This window comes from Ovis canadensis, chromosome 19 (assembly GCF_042477335.2).
Source record: "Ovis canadensis isolate MfBH-ARS-UI-01 breed Bighorn chromosome 19, ARS-UI_OviCan_v2, whole genome shotgun sequence".
NCBI lineage: Eukaryota > Metazoa > Chordata > Mammalia > Artiodactyla > Bovidae > Ovis > Ovis canadensis.
Genome location: NC_091263.1, coordinates 26,723,133 through 26,739,586, shown reverse-complemented (window position 1 = coordinate 26,739,586; position 16,454 = coordinate 26,723,133). Strand labels below are relative to the sequence as shown.

At 43.9% G+C, this 16,454-nt stretch overlaps 1 protein-coding gene across 3 annotated transcripts in view; it reads left to right on the top strand.

Annotated features, from left to right (window-relative positions):
• The window catches only part of SCN10A (sodium voltage-gated channel alpha subunit 10), a 90,424-nt gene that overhangs the window by 44,069 nt on the left and 29,901 nt on the right, over nt 1-16,454 (top strand). For all 3 annotated transcript variants that reach the window (XM_069562151.1, XM_069562149.1, XM_069562150.1), the window contains 3 exons: nt 3,936-4,174; nt 7,298-7,471; nt 15,714-16,073. In XM_069562151.1, coding sequence (XP_069418252.1) covers nt 3,936-4,174; nt 7,298-7,471; nt 15,714-16,073 — 773 coding nt within the window. The remainder of the gene's footprint in view (nt 1-3,935; nt 4,175-7,297; nt 7,472-15,713; nt 16,074-16,454) is intronic.

The following is a 16,454-nucleotide window of genomic DNA, read 5'->3' as shown; positions in this document are numbered from 1 at the left end:
CCTTGACAAAACTCTGTTAGCCTTTGCCCTGCTTCATTTTGTATTTCAAGGCCAAACTTGCCTGTTTTTCTGGGCAGCTCTTGACTTCCTATTTTTGCATTTTAATCCCCTGTGTTGAAAAGGACATCTTTTTTTGGTGTTAGTTCTAGAAGGTGTTGTAGGTCTTCATAAAACTGGTCAACTTCAGCTTCTTTGGCATCAGTGTTTGGGGTATCAGCTTGGATTATTGCAATGTTGAGTGTTTGCCTTAGAAACAAAATAAGATCATTCTGTCATTTTTGGGGTGGCACCCAAGTACTGTGTTTTGGACTCTTTTGTTGACTGTGAGGGCTGCTCCATTTCTTCTAAGGGATTCTTGCCCACAGTAGTAGATAGAATGGTCATCTGAATTAAATTCTCCCATTCCCATCCATTTTAGTTCACTGATTGCTAAGATGCCAATGTTCAATCTTGTCATCTCCTATTTGACCACGCCCAATTAACCTTGATTTATGAATCTAACATTCCAGGTTCCTATGCAATATTGTTCTTTATCTGCTTCATATGTATTCACAAACTTAGATTTTAAAAAGTGATGCATACTGTACTGGTGTTTTTCTTTCTGGCTTACTTCACTCTGTATAATCGGCTCCAGCTTCATCCATCTCATCAGAGCTGATTCAAATGAATTCTTTTTAACGGCTGAGTAATACTCCATTGTGTATATGTACCACAGCTTTCTTGTCCATTCATCTGCTGATGGACATCTAGGTTGCTTCCATGTCCTGGCTATTATAAACAGTGCTGCGATGAACATTGGGGTACATGTGTCTCTTTCAATTCTGGTTTCCTCGGTGTGTATGCCCAGCAGTGGGATTGCTGGGTCATACGGTAGTTCTATTTGCAATTTTTTGAGGAATCTCCACACTGTTCTCCATAGTGGCTGTACTAGTTTGCATTCCCACCAACAGTGTAGGAGGGTTCCCTTTTCTCCACACCCTCTCCAGCATTTATTGCTTGCAGATTTTTGGATCGCAGCCATTCTGATTGGTGTGAAGTGGTACCTCATTGTGGTTTTGATTTGCATTTCTCTAATAATGAGTGATGTTGAGCATCTTTTCATGTGTTTGTTAGCCATCCGTATGTCTTCTTTGGAGAAATGTCTATTTAGCTCTTTGGCCCATTTTTTGATTGGGTCATTTATTTTTCTGGAATTGAGCTGCATAAGTTGCTTGTATATTTTTGAGATTAGTTGTTTGTCGGTTGCTTCATTTGCTATTATTTTCTCCCATTCAGAAGGCTGTCTTTTCACCTTGCTTATATTTTCCTTTGTTGTGCAGAAGCTTTAATTTTAATCAGATCCCATTTGTTTATTTTTGCTTTTATTTCCAGAATTCTGGGAGGTGGATCATAGAGGATCCTGCTGTGATTTATGTCTGAGAGTGTTTTGCCTATGTTCTCCTCTAGGAGTTTTATAGTTTCTGGTCTTACATTTAGATCTTTAATCCATTTTGAGTTTATTTTTGTGTGTGGTGTTAGAAAGTGATCTAGTTTCATATATGGAATTTAGAAAGATGGCAATGACGACCCTGTATGCAAGACAGGAAAAAAGACACAGATGTGTATAACGGACTTTTGGACTCAGAGGGAGAGGGAGAGGGTGGGATGATTTGGGAGAATTGCATTCTAACATGTATACTATCATGTAAGAATTGAATCGCCAGTCTATGTCTGATGCAGGATACAGCATGCTTGGGGCTGGTGCATGGGGATGACCCACAGAGATGTTATGGGGAGGGAGGTGGGAGGGGGGTTCATGTTTGGGAACGCATGTAAGAATTAAAGATTTTAAAATTAAAAAAATAAAAAATAAAAAAAAAAGTGATGCAGAACTTCCCCGGTGGTCCAGCGGTTGAGACTCCACATTGCCACTGCATGGGAAAGAGGGGCATGGGTTCAATTCTTGGTTGGGGAATTTCCACATACCATGCAGAGTGGGGAAATAAAAGTGATCTAACACGCACTGGAGAATTTCAAGCTACCACTCAGGTTTGCAAGAAATTTAACAGTCTTTAGTTTTCAAACATGGAAAAATTGTTCCAGTGTATTTCATGGCTATAACTTTTACATCTTATAACTTAATTTCTGTCTCAGGCTCATGCTGAGTGTTAGAAGGCAGTAAATTAATTGTTAAGTTTCAGTTCAGTTCAGTCACTCAGTCGTGTCCGACTCTTTGCGACCCCATGAATCGCAGCACGCCAGGCCTCCCTGTCCATCACCAACTCCCAGACTTCACCCAGACTCACATCCATCGAGTCCTTAAGTTTACTAAATCCTTATTAATTCAGGGTTCCGTCAGTCAGGTAGGAATCTGCTCAGTCTCCCCAAGGATGGATCCAAGTTCTAATTGCTGACAACAAACCAAAAGGTGGAAGAAGAGAGTGGCCACCTGGCACTTGAGTTCCCAAAGAGCATGGCTGTATCTTTCTTATCCTGAGTATAAGACCTGTCTTCTTATCCAGCCTTTGTTTTGCCTCAGGGTGTGGAAAGCATGGCCTTAGTCGTATCCAGTTATTTATCCCCTCTGGACAATTTTAAAATGTCCTGTGCTGGAGGAGGGAGAAGGGAGTTTGGATGTTGGTGTGTCCCTGAGAAGGGGCCCTGGCTCTCCACCCAGTCCTGGGCCGAATTCTCACTGCAGAGGAGGACATGGTGGTCAGTAGACACCCAAAAAAGAAAGAAAGAAAGAAATCTGAGGGACTTGAAAACGCAGCCGATCAGTGCCTTACTTTCTAGGTGAAGCCAGAGGCAGCAAGTCTTAGAGACAGACTCGCATACCTGGCACAGCCTAACTGTAGGGTAGAATGGGCCAGTAACATATCTGCATAGAAAGGGCCTGAGGCAGCCTCACAGGTTGCCCTGTGGCCCTGGTATTACAGGAGAGTATTTGGATGATCCCTTTGTTCCCACTTAAGGCTACAGAAGGAGATGAGTGAGAGTTAAACAGGGAACAGCCATCTCCGTGGCTCTCCCACCAGCTACCAGATGGGAACATTGGTGACTCATGTGAAATACACTTGGCAATGACTAAGGACCAGCTCAACCCTCCGCCAACCTTGAGATCCCCAGAACTCAGACACAACATCAGATAATGAGTAGTAACAGACTGAACTAACCAAAATGAAGTCCTCTAGTTGGGGACTTGATGCATAAATTGAATTCAATTACAGGGGAAAAACCCCATAAGTCCCATTTTTTTGCATACCTGTGTTTGTGTTTTAAAAATGTGTACCTATTCCAGTAACAACAGTGTGTGTGCACTCTCATGCTATCTTTCCTCATGCACAACTATTTAATAAATGCTCATCAGCAGAGAGTGAGAATTAGAGAGGAGGAGGGAGAAGTTGGAGGAGAGGGGAGCTAGTGAGAAATGCAGGTCTGGAAGACTGAAAGACTGAAATGGAGAAACATGGCAGGATTTCTGGGTGGTGACAAGCTGGGAGCAGTCAGCATAGTTTTGTTATTTTTTTCTAACCCAGTTCAGTAGGTTGGGTGCAGGTACAGAGTTGTCTGCATGTTGGGTTTGTTCAGAGTTGGGGTTTTGCCAGGAAAGTACAATGGAGGAGCAGCTGGCAAGGGGACTCAGGGTTGCAAGGGAGTATAAGGAGGGGTGGACATGAAATCTGATCTGGGTAAGTTGAGAAGCAAAGACATGACCTCTATGAAGCAAAGTGGTTAAAAAGTGTAGTCCATGGTCTGAACGGCCAAATGGGGACAGAGGTTGGGTTGCACTTGCTAGACAACAGGAAACTGTAATCAGGGAGAGAGGGTGAGTGCTGAAGTGGAGGTGGGAGGTGGTAGTTAGTAGTAATTACAAGGTCTGGGGGCTGGCCATGGGGTGGGGTTCTGAGTCCACGCCTGGCTGATAGTTGTCACTGACCACACCTGTGATACAGAACTCGAGGAGTCTAAACAGAGGTGCCCACCCTGCTTGACCAGCTTGGCTCAGAAGTATCTTATCTGGGATTGCTGCCCCACATGGGTGAAGCTCAAGACGCTTCTCTTCGCAATTGTGATGGACCCCTTTGCGGAGCTCACCATCACCCTGTGCATCGTGGTGAACACCGTCTTCATGGCCGTGGAGCACTATGGCATGAGCCCCGCCTTCGAAGCCATGCTCCAGATTGGCAACATCGTGAGTGAGCGCCCTGGCAGCCGCTGCCCGCGCTGTCAGGGCTGGGGCAGCTCTGGGTAGGGTGGCGGCATGCCCTCAGTCTCCGGAGTGTTGATCTAGCTGGCTGAGAGCAAGGGAACAGCGTGGGAGATGCGTGGACACTGAGCACAGAAAGTCAAGTCTGGAGGACCAGGCTACGCTGGTGGGAACTGCTTTCAGATAAAGAAACCCAGGGAGGTGGACTGCGAGAGCCCTGCTCTGGGGAAAACAGCTCCCCTCCCGCTTACAGAACTTAGGAAACCCCACCCCCACCCCGCTGAATTCTCGGGATTGCAGCTGCCTCTACCTTGAAATGAGGATAAATGCCACTTTCCCATCTAGAGACAGCCTATGGACTTGCAAATTTCCTTCCAACTCTATGGCTTTTGTGACTGCAAAACACAGTGGCCGTGGTTTTTCAATTCTGTCCTTTAAGAGCAGAAAGGGGATGGGAGGGAGGGAAAAATAAAGAGAGGAAGGGAATCTGGGACTGTGGTTGCTGTCATCATGTAAGCATCAGGGAGTCCAAACTTTTTTTTTTATCTGGTTTAGACAGGACTCTCCTTTAAATTTTCCTCCATAACTTTTTAGTATTATTTCCTTTTAACAAGAAATAAAATCCATACCAGATTTCTCTACATGCTGAGTAAAGTATCAGACTCAAAGGAGACCTGTCCTCAGCCCGTGCCCCACAGTAACAATAGCCAACTTAATTTGACTTCAGACCCCATATAACCTCAGATGCTTCTCATGGGTTATCTCATTTTATTTTCACAAAAAAAACTCAATATAGTAGGTGCTATTAAAGTGCCCTTTCACAGATGGAAGAACCAAGGTGCAGGAGGTTAAATAATTTACCCAAGGGGTGAGCAAGTGGTAACATCAAGATTTGAACCCAGGCCAACTGGCTCTGAAACTCACACTTCTCAACTCTTGAGTGCTAATCCTTTTTACAGGACTGCTAGTGTATGTGTGTGTGAGGGAGCAATTGTGTACGTGAGTGTACGTGTGTGTATGTGAGTATATGAGAACTGCACCAGAGCAAATGACAGGGAGTGTGTGCGTGTGTGTACCGGCACACACATGCACACAAGGAAAGCAGAAGCTGAGAGGTGGGGTCCTGCCTCCATGTCCCCCCACCCCCAGTGTTCATCCACTTGGTGGCTTACTAGGTCCACCAGGACCATACAGCTCTTCTAGCTCCTTGCAGGCTGCAGACAGGTAGGTGGAGGTGTCCCAGAGGAAATGTGACTTCTCTAGAAATCTCTCCTTTCCCCAGAATTCACAGATGTGAAAAGGAGGCCAGTCGGTTCTGGGACGCTGTGGAGCCAGCGTGCCTTGCGTTTCAGCAGCAAGTGGGCTGCCGCACTGCGCTGTGCTGTGCTGTGCTTAGTCGCTCCATCATGTCCGACTCTGTGGCCCCAAGGACTGTGGCCCACCAGGCTAGGATCCTGGAGTGAGTTGCCATTCCCTCCCCCAGGGCATGTTCCCAACCCAGGAATGGAACTGGGGTCTCCTGTGTTGCAGGCAGATTCTTCCAACTGAACTACCTGGGAAGCCCCAGCACACAGGCTAAGAAGACATATTCTATTTAAAGTTGATCTGAAAAGGGGAAAGGGAAAGAGAAGGGAGAGCTTATTGCCAAGAGTCATCATAGACCCCAAGGGTCCTATGGAAGAGATCTCTGAGCCCACACCTGATTTTACAGTTGGAGAAGTTAAGGCAAGAAAGACCAAAGGCCTTTACTGCTGGGACAGAGCCCAGTGTTGTTTTTCAAAAAGAAAGAAAGGCAGGCTCTGTGTGGTGCTTATTGTAAGTCAGGTGCTTTATAAATGTTATCTCAGCGTTGCAACAGCGCCATGAGGTTATCACCTCCTCACAGCCCAAAAGAGAGCATTAGACCCAGAGAGGTCAAGTGCGTTGCCAAGGTAACAGAGACGGTGAGAGTGGGGCCAGAGGCAACCAAGTTCTCTGTAGGGCACAGGACCTCCCCCCCAACACACCATACCACACCACACTGACTTGCCTACAAAGGACATTCACAGATGCTCTTTGCATCTCACAGGTGTAGTCTTCTGGCATCAGGAAAGTCCCTTAAACTCTTAGTCATTTCCTTCTCTGTAGAAGGGATGTGACTGCCTCTGTTTGCCAGGCTGGCAAGAAGCTCTGATGAGGGCAAATGAAAGAAAACTCCTGGCCCTGGTCTTTGGTTTCTTCCTTACCTGTGTCCTCCTTTCCCTGCTGGTTGTTGCGTGACCTGAGCCTGGCCCTAACCTCTTTCGATATCACAATTTTGTCCTGCCTAAGACCATTAAAGATACTTAGAGCTGAAAGAATCTTAGAGACAAGTATCATTATTGTTCCTGCTAATAGCTATTATTGATTAGTGAAGAACTATCTGCTGGGACCTTTGCTAAGAACTGCACATGCATTATCTCACTTAAGCCCATCTCTGACTCTGTGACCCCACGGACTGTAGCCCGCCAGGCTCCTCGGTCCATGGGATTTCCCAGCCAAGAACAGTGGAGTAGTTTGCCATTCCCTTCTCCTAGGGGATCTTCCCAACCCAGGGATCGAACCCCGGTCTCCTGCATTGACAGGCGGATTCTTTGCCAGTGAGCCACCAGGGAAGCCCAAAGCCCTTCATATGGATGAGGAAAATGTGTGTAGAGGATGCCTTCCTTGTCCAAGCTCATACAAGCTAGGAATGGCTGAGCTGGTGTTTTTATCTGGGCCTGTGTTTCCGCACAGTCCCTGCTTTTAAACACCTGAACCAGACTGACTTCTTATTTACATAATCATATAATAATTATTGTCCTAATGATTATCCACTTACTCTGTGTCCAACACCATTCAGATAGAAGTACTCAAGCCTGGAAACACTGATGCATATTACCTGAGCTCTGGTCCACGGATTGCTCTACGCTGCCTCACTGAGTGTTCCCATCCCTCATCCTTTAGGAGTCCTAGATGATATAGAAAGTGAATAAAAATGAAGTAAAGGGATTTGCCACTCTATAAACAAGACATTTCTCCCCTGCCCTGTTTGTCATTGCCCACAACCTCACAGACCCCGCTGAGATGAATCCCTGTTTCTGTCTGCAGGTGTTTACCGTGTTTTTTACTGCTGAAATGGTCTTCAAAATCATAGCCTTGGACCCCTACTATTACTTCCAGAAGAAGTGGAACATATTTGACTGCATCATTGTCACCGTGAGCCTGATAGAGCTGGGCGCGGCCCGGAAGGGGAGCCTGACGGTGCTGCGGACCTTCCGCCTGGTAATGTGCTCTCTTGGCGATTTGGGGAACCCCTGCCCTGACATCCAGGCAGGCTCTCTGCTGGAAACAGACTCTGTCCTTTGGGGACTCCACCTGCCGGCTTCCTCTTCCTCTTCCGTCCCTGTGGAAGGAAGTGGGATGTGGCTCCTGGGAGACTTGGTGCTTTCCACTTCTCAGAGTGGGGGCAAGCCTTCCCTCTCCTGGGCCCCCTCAGCTGCCCCCAGAGAGGAATGCCCAGGACCCCATTGTTCTCTTATCAAATACAGCAGATGATAATCACAGCAGCTACTGTTTGCTGAGCCCTGGCAATACATGAAGCACAAAGCTAAAGCCTCAACATAACTCGCCTCATTTTAGGCTTCCATCACCCGGACAGAGTTGCTTTTACTGTCCCCACAGAGAGATGAGGCAAACTGAGACAGACTGGTTAAGTGCTGAGCCAGTCTCCCCGCTGCTGAGTGAGCCTCAGATGTACATTTTGAAGCCAGGCTGCCCAACTTGAGTCCCCCGCCCCCATCTCAAGGAGGTCATCTTCGCTGGGTCCCCAGATCACCGCCCCAACGTCTCACCCACCTCAAAAACCACCTCCTACTAGTCTCTCGTCCAAGCTCTTCTCCCAGCTCAGCCCTGGGATGCCCGCTGCTGAAGGGGTTCCCCTATTCCTAACAAAAGAGATGTCCCCATGGCATCTGTATCTGTAAGGCGAGTCACCCACCTTGTTTTATTTCTTCAAGAATATTGTGGCCCCAGGAATTCCGTGATGGTCCAGTGATTAGGATTCTACCCTTTCACCACTGGGGGCCAGAGTTCAATTCCTGCTCCAGGAGCTAAAGTCCCATAAGCTGCTCTAAGTGCCAAGAAAAGCTACCATGGCCCCTGCACTTCAAACTCATTTTAGAATCAAAGGGCCGAGCTACACACAAAACTGTTGTTGTTTTTTTTCTATTGGGATTGTAATAATACCTAGATCGGTTTTGGGAAAAATGTACCCTTTACATTATGTGGTCTTCTGATCCATGAAAATGGCACACAATCCATTTATTTTAGCCTTTCAATAATTATATAATTTCTCCATGAAGGATTTCCTACATATTTTTTATTAGATATATTCCTAGATATTCCCTACTTCATTATGCTATTTCAAGTGAAATCTCTTTTTAAATGTTCTTTTCCAGTTGGTTTTTGTTTTTTGCTAACATTTTGCTATTTAATATTTTTGTATCAGATAGCTCTCTTATTAATTCTCATGATTTATCTATGTAGTCTTTTAAATTTGTTAACACAATTATATCATATGCAAATGATGAGCTTTGTTTCTTTTCTAATCTTTATACCATTTGGTTCTTTTTATTACATTACTGTGCTGGTTAGGACATCCAGTACACTATTGAAAAGAAGTATTAATAGCAAACATTCTTGCTGTTTTCCTGATCTCAAAGAAAATGCTTTCAGTATTTCAGCATGTCTGATATTTGTGGCAGATTTTTTTTTTTTATCAGTTTAGGAGGCTCTCTTTTGTTAAGAATATTAATCATGACTGGATGTTTAATTTTATCAGACAGTTGTTCTGCATGATTAAGATAATCACATGATTTTCACTAATCTGTTAAAGTGGTGAATTATACTAATTGATTTTCTAATGTTAAATCAACCTTGCATTCCTGGGACAAACCCAACTTGATCCTGATATTTTTTTATATATACATTGGAAAATTCAGGTCACTAATGATTTTTTAAAAAATTTGCATCAATATTGATGAGTAATATTTGGCCTGTAATTTTCTTTACTTTTATTGTCCTTGCTAGATTTTAGTATCCAGGTATCAAGGTTATCCTTGTTCAGTCTCTCAGTTGTGTCCGACTCTGTGACCCCATGGACTGCAGCATGCCAGGCTTCTCATGTCCACTGAGTCGGTGATGCCATCCAACCATCTCATCCCCTTCTCCTGCTTTCAATCTTTCCCAGCATCAGGATCTTTTCTAATGAGTTGGCTCTTCACATCATGTGGCCAAAGTACTGGAGCTTCAAGGTTATCCTAATCTCCATAAAAATAAAGATTAGGATATCAAGGTTATCCTAATCCATAAAAAGAGGTGAGGAATATTCCTCTCTTTCTACACCCAATCTTTGGGTAAGATTGGAATTATTTGCTTCTTATATGTATACTGCTGCTAAGTCACTTCAGTCGTGTCCAATTCTGTGCAACCCCATAGACGGCAGCCCACCAGGCTCCCCTGTCCCTGGGATTCTCCAGGCAAGAACACTGGAGTGGGCTGCCATTTCCTTCTCCAATGCATGAAAGTGAAGTCGCTCAGTCGTGTCCGACTCTTAGCGACCCCATGGACTGCAGCCTACCAGGCTCCTCTGTCCATGGGATTTTCCAGACAAGAGTACCAGAGTGGGGTGCCATTGCCTTCTCCGTCTTATATGTATAGTAGAATTCAATAATGAAACCATCTGGAGGTTGAGATTTTCCATTACTGATTTAATTTTCCTGATGTCTGTGAAACCAGTCAGATTTTCTGTTTCTCCAGTTGGTTTTGGCAAGTTATGTTTTTTCTAAAAATTTTCCCTTCTTGTCTGAATTTTCAAGTTTATTGATATAAGGTAGTATATGCTATGCTGTTATCTTTTAATGTTCCATATCATGTGTATTTGCTATCTTTTTCTTTCTTTAAAAATGGTGATTTGTGCTTTCTCTTATCTTTTTTTATTAGTCTTGCCACAGATCATCACTTTTATCCTTTCATCTTCTTGATCCTCTCTACTTCATTGATGTTTTCTGTTTCAATTAATCCTGCATAATTGCATCCTCTGTTCTACATATTTTATTTTTTCTAACTTCTTAAGACAGAATTTTCAACCTTTTTTCTTTTCCAATCTATTCATCGAAGACTTCAATTTCCTTCTAAGAACTACTTTAATAGGTAGAATTTTCCATATTTTTGGTTTTAAATATTGCCTAATTTCAAATTTGATTTATTCTGTGATTCAAAGGTTAATTAGAAGCATGGTTCTTAATTTTGAATGTATGTGGTATTTCTTTATGCCATGGAGTTTCAGCTTGATTGTATTGTGCTCAGAGAACATACACTGTATGATCTCAATGCTTTGAAATGTATTAATAATCTCCTTTTGGCTCAGTACACTGAAAATATTCCTTATGTGCTTGAAAAGAGTGTCTTCTGCAGCTGTAGGGTGCCATATTCTGCATATATATCCACTGGGTAGAGAAAGTTCATTATGTGGTCCAGATATTCTATATCCTTGCTTATTTTTGTCTGCTTGTGGTAGCAATTACTGAGATGGTAGTGTGTAAAAATATCTCCTACTGTGATTACAGCATGGTATGTTTCTCCTTATGGTTCTGCCTTAAGGCTATGTTCTTAAATGCATACATATTTTAAGTTATTATATCTTCCCAGTATAGTAAAATGTTTATCTGAGAGAATGGACCTTCTTTATCCCTAGAAATGCTTTCTGTTTGATATTAATTAAGCAACTGGCTCAGATGGTAAAGCGTCTGTCTGCAACACAGGAGACCCGGGTTCAATCCTTGGGTTGGGAAGATCCCCTGGAGAAGGAAATGGCAGCCCACTCCAGTATTCTTGCCTGGAAAATCCCATGGATCGCAGAGCCTGGTAGGCTACCGTCCATGGGGTCGCAAAGAGTCGGACACGACTGAGCAACTTCACTTTCAGAAACAACTCTGTTTTCTTTTAGTTTAGAATTTGCCTGATATATCTTTATCCATCCTTTTACTTCCAGCCTTTGTATATCTTTAAGGTTTTTATATGCCTGTTATAAATGTAGACAGATTTTAGATTCTTACTCAGCTCTGACAATCTACTTTTTGTCTTCTAACCAAAGCATTTAGCCCACTTATTTTATGGTGAATACTGATATATTTGGATATGTGTCTATCATTATATTCTGGGTTTTCTACTTGCTTCTTCTGTTCTAGCATTTTTGTTCTGTCTCTCTTCTTGATTTATTTTGAACTGTTTGTTTTTCCTTGTTCCATTTTTCTCTTTTATTGGTTTGGAAATACTGTTTCTATCCTTTGAGCGGTTACCTTAGAAATGAGAGCAGGTATTGTTAATCAAAGTCAAAAGTTAACTAAAATCTTCACTTTCCAGGACAACTTTTATTGCAGTTCCCCCTTCCCAGCTTCCTATTTTATTAAGTATTTTAATTTTATCTTGTTTTTTTAAAAGCTGTATGACTTAATCAATTATAAATTATTCAAGACTTGTGCAAGCAATACCCAAAATTCAGTAGCTTAGCCCAATAAAAGTATATCCTTCACTCAAGTTGGAGTCTTATGCAATTCAGTCAGCTCTAGGCGGGACTCCTTCTAGAAGGGACTGTGCCATGTATGAAGAAGGCCTGTACAACCTGCAAAACTTGCCTCCTCCTTGTGGAAATGAGACCAACTTACACAGTCAAAGGCTTTATCAGTCAGGGCTCTTGATTTCTTTTGTAATACAATTTCTTCAAAACTTGGGTGAATTCAGACCTCTCTGTGTATCATACACTCAGAGTGCTTTCTTTGGCAAAGTTCTCAATTCTGCGTTGTTTCTTTGCTTTCTTGTCCCCACACCTCTCTCCCTCAAAGGCTGGCTACACCATTAATATGATCTTTGCTAAGATGTACTTCATTTCATTGAAACCTTTAGCTGGTCTCGAACACATAAAGACTTAATCTCATTGGTTACTCTTTGAGGTCTAAAACAGTGTACTTCCCTAAACCTTCAAGACTCTAAACTGCTGGATTCTTATTTTTTTTTTTAAATTGAAGTACAGTTGATTGGCAATGTTATGTCACTTTCTGCCATACAGCAAAGTGACTCAGTTATACATTAAACTTCTGGATTCTATTTCCTTTTATTTAATATCAGTGAGCCAAATGTTCCCAGAGCACATTTATTTCTTATAAAGTCTTTTTAATTAATTAGTTAATTTAGGCTGTGTTCATCCTAGTTATGGCAAGTGGGATCTTCCTTGTGCCATGTGGAATCTTTTGTCATAGTGCACAGACTTATACACAGACTCTCTAGCTGTGGCACAGAGTGCACAGGCTTCAGTAGTTGTGGCATGTGGGCTTGGTTGCTCCATAGCAGGTGGGACTTTTTAAATTTTTTATTTTTAATTGGAAGATAATTGCTTTCCAATGTTGTGTTGATTTCTGACATACAACATGAATCAATCATAGGTGCATATATGTCCACTACCTCTTGAACCTCCCCCCCGCCTCCACCCCATACTAACCTTCTAGATTGTCACAGAGCTCTGGGCTGAGCTCCCTGCATCACACAGCGAATTTCCACTGGCCATCTATTTTACATATGGCAATGTGTGTGTTTCAACACTACTCTCTCAATTTGTCCTGCCCCCACCTTCGCCTGCTGTGTCCACAAGTCTCTTCTCTATGTCTGGCATGTGGAATCTTAATTGCCCGACCAGGGATCGGGCCTGTGTCCCCCACATTGCAAGGCAGATTCTTAACCACTGGACCACCAGGGATGTCTGCCTTGTAATGCCTTACAACTGACACATGATACTAAGTTTCTGTTCAACAGACCCATCCCCTAGGGCTGCCAGCTCACGATCCACCCCAGAATTATTACAGGCAATCATTCATTTTGCCCATGCAACACGAATCAACACTTTCCGAGCCTCCTGTCAGTTTCCTTGCTATCCATCACGTGATCACTAAGCCCGTGCCACACATCTGATGTTGTTGAAATGGCTCTCTTTAACATACAAATTTCTACATTAATCAAGAGAAGTAGGACTAGTTGGAGTGACAGTCTCTAAATCTGTGAGTTAGCATAATAGAGGTTTACGTTTATAGCATATTCCATGCTGACTGGGAAACTCTCCTTGAGTGTCTGCTCCAAGCGGTGACTCAGGATCCAGGACAGTGTGCATCTCCCATCTTCAATGGGTGGCCTCCACGGGGGCCACGCGAGAGGAAGAGAAAGTGCATGGTGTTTCATGGCTCTGCCTGAAAGCGGTGCATATTACTTCTGTCTCCACCTCCACTCCATCAGCCGGAACTCAATAATATGATCTCAACTATTTGCAAGGAAAGCTGGAAAACAGGATTCTTTTGTGGCTGAGCGGAGTAAAAGTGAATAGTGCCATAGAGCCAGTCTCTATGAGACTTTACTGTTGTGTCCATTCAGCGTTTAAGAGTCATTCTCATACTTAGCACTTCCTTGCTCTTTTTCCACTCTTGCATATAATACGTTCCTTCTGGGATCACTTTCTGCCTGACGTACATCATTTAGAATTTCTTTCAGTGAGTGCCTCTGGCAGTAACCTCTCTCAGTTTTATCTAAAATTTGCCGTTCAATTTGCCATTCTCTTGAGAGATATTTATTATGGGACCTTTCCTTAATGATGGGAGAATTCCTGTTATACTGTCTACCTTAGGCAGCACTGGGATGTGTTTCCTGGATGTTTCCTTGCTATGCCTCATGAGACTATTAAAACTTATGCTCAGATTCACTCAGGTTTACAGATGTCTTTGGGTAAAATTGACTTCAGAAATCTAGTTGTATCTCTGAATTCACACAATTATTTAATTTTTGGTCAAAGAATTACTTTATTGACAGATGATCAATGCATTTAAGATTTGATTATTTAGCATTTTTAGTAACTTTTTGATGGGAAAGGGAACCCAAGGGGGACCCAATATAGTCTTCCATATTACTCTATCTTCTGATATTCTTCACAAGTTCAAGGCCATTTCCTCACCAAATGGTGACTTCTTTAGTAGAGGACAGATGTTAGACTTACTTTGCATTCTGTTCCAAAAGAAAAACATCCTCATTAATGGAAGTTCCAGATTAAATCTAAAGTGAAAGTGAAAAAGTCTCTCAGTCGTGTTTGACTGTTTGCAACCCCATGGACTGGAGTGGGTAGCCTTTTCCTTCTCCAGGGGATCTTCCCAACCCAGGGATCGAACCCAGGTCTCCCACGTTGCAGGCAGATTCTTTACCAGCTGAGCCATCGCTCTAAGGTAAACACAGACGGCCCACCCCCACATCACATAGAAAAATAGATATGGAACTCCCTGTGTAAGAGGATTAAACCCACTCCCTCGGGGCTGATTGCTGTGTTGGGTGGTAAAACTGCTGCTGCTCTGTCCAGCACAGCCTCCCAGCACCTTAACCAGACCCTGGCTCTTAGTATTGTATGTTAGTCACTCAGTCATGTCTGACTCTTTGCGACTCCATGGACTGTATCCTGCCAGGATCCTCTATCCATGGAATTCTCCAGGCAAGAATACTGGACTGGGTTGCCGTTTCCTTCTCCAGGGGATACTCCTGACCCAGGGATCGAACCTGGGTCTCCTGCATTGCAGGTGGAAGCGTTACCGTCTGAGCTACTAGGGAAGCTACTAGGCTCTTAGTAAGTGCTCCATAAATACCCCATGAAAGCTGAGCTCACATATTTCTTTCTAACAAATTAGAGAACCACACAAATATATTTTTAAAATGTTTAAACATCTTTATGCATGGCGCTTTGCTCTCTTGTGGGACTTAGCACATTTGGGTTTACAGTGAAGACTCTCCGAGTCTTTGCCTTTATCTTTGCAACTAATTCATTGTTTCCACGAGGACAAGAGCCTGCATGCCGCTTTCCATGTACCTCGCAGGCCAGTACAGTGCCTAGTGCGTACGTGGCTGGTGTTCAGCAAGGCAGGTAGATTGGTCGGTCAAGTAAAGAAACCTCTGGAATCACAGATATTTGCCATTTCAGCGCTGGTGGGGATTAAAGGTGTTGTCCACAGCCTCAGGACAAGAAATGCCCTAAGACAATGGTTAGCCAATACCTATCAAATGCAGTGGATCGAGCGCTACCTGCAGGAGGCTAGCCTCTGTTCTCGTCAAGCTCTTCTCACTCATTTGTGAGCTCCATCATACCCCACTCCACACATTCAGGAGGCTTGTGGCTGCAGAGCAGAGTACATGTCACAAGACCACGACCCCAGGATGAGACCCCTGACTTGGCCACAATCAGTGGAGCACACTAGTACCTAGAGGGTTGCTCATATTTTTGAGTAACGGGTAACATGGGCAGCAGGGTCTCTGAAAGCAGTTTCTGGGATCAGCCCATGCTAATGGAGTGAGTTGCCATGTGTTTTTCCCAGACCTGTGGTTTCTGACCAAGCCTTGAGAGGAAAGGTCCCAGCTCCCAGGACCTGACACCGTCTCTGCTTCTCTGCAGCTGCGGGTCTTCAAGCTGGCCAAGTCCTGGCCCACCTTAAACACGCTCATCAAAATCATCGGCAACTCGGTCGGGGCCCTGGGGAACCTCACCATCATCCTGGCCATCATTGTCTTCGTCTTTGCTCTGGTGGGCAAGCAGCTCCTGGGGGAAAACTACTGCCAGAAGCGGGAAAAAATTTCGGCCCCCAACGAAGACTGGCCACGCTGGCACATGCACGACTTCTTCCACTCCTTCCTCATTGTCTTCCGGATCCTCTGCGGAGAGTGGATTGAGAACATGTGGGCCTGCATGGAAGTTGGCCAGAAGTCTATCTGCCTCATCCTTTTCTTGACAGTGATGGTACTGGGCAACCTGGTGGTGAGTGCGCGGGCCACGCAGGAGACTTCAGGGCGACCCTAGAAAGCTTTGACATTGCACATGTGCTGCCACACTGCACCTCCCTGACGAAAAAGCCTTCAGACTTTTCAGAGAGGTGTGGGGTACATCATGAGAACTGTCCATTGGGAGGCAGCAGGAATAAGCTTATGTGACGGAGCAGGAAAGACCCGATTTAGAAGCCCAGCTCCGCCTCTTGTAAAGTTGGGTGATCCCGTGCAAGAGACAATCTCCTGAGTTTTAATTCCCTTAAAATCAAAAAAATAGTGCTTACCCATGGGCTTACCAGGATAATTAAATTACAGGAACAATATATGCAAATTGCCTAGTGTAGCGTCTGAGCTATGGCAGAAAGTCAATAAA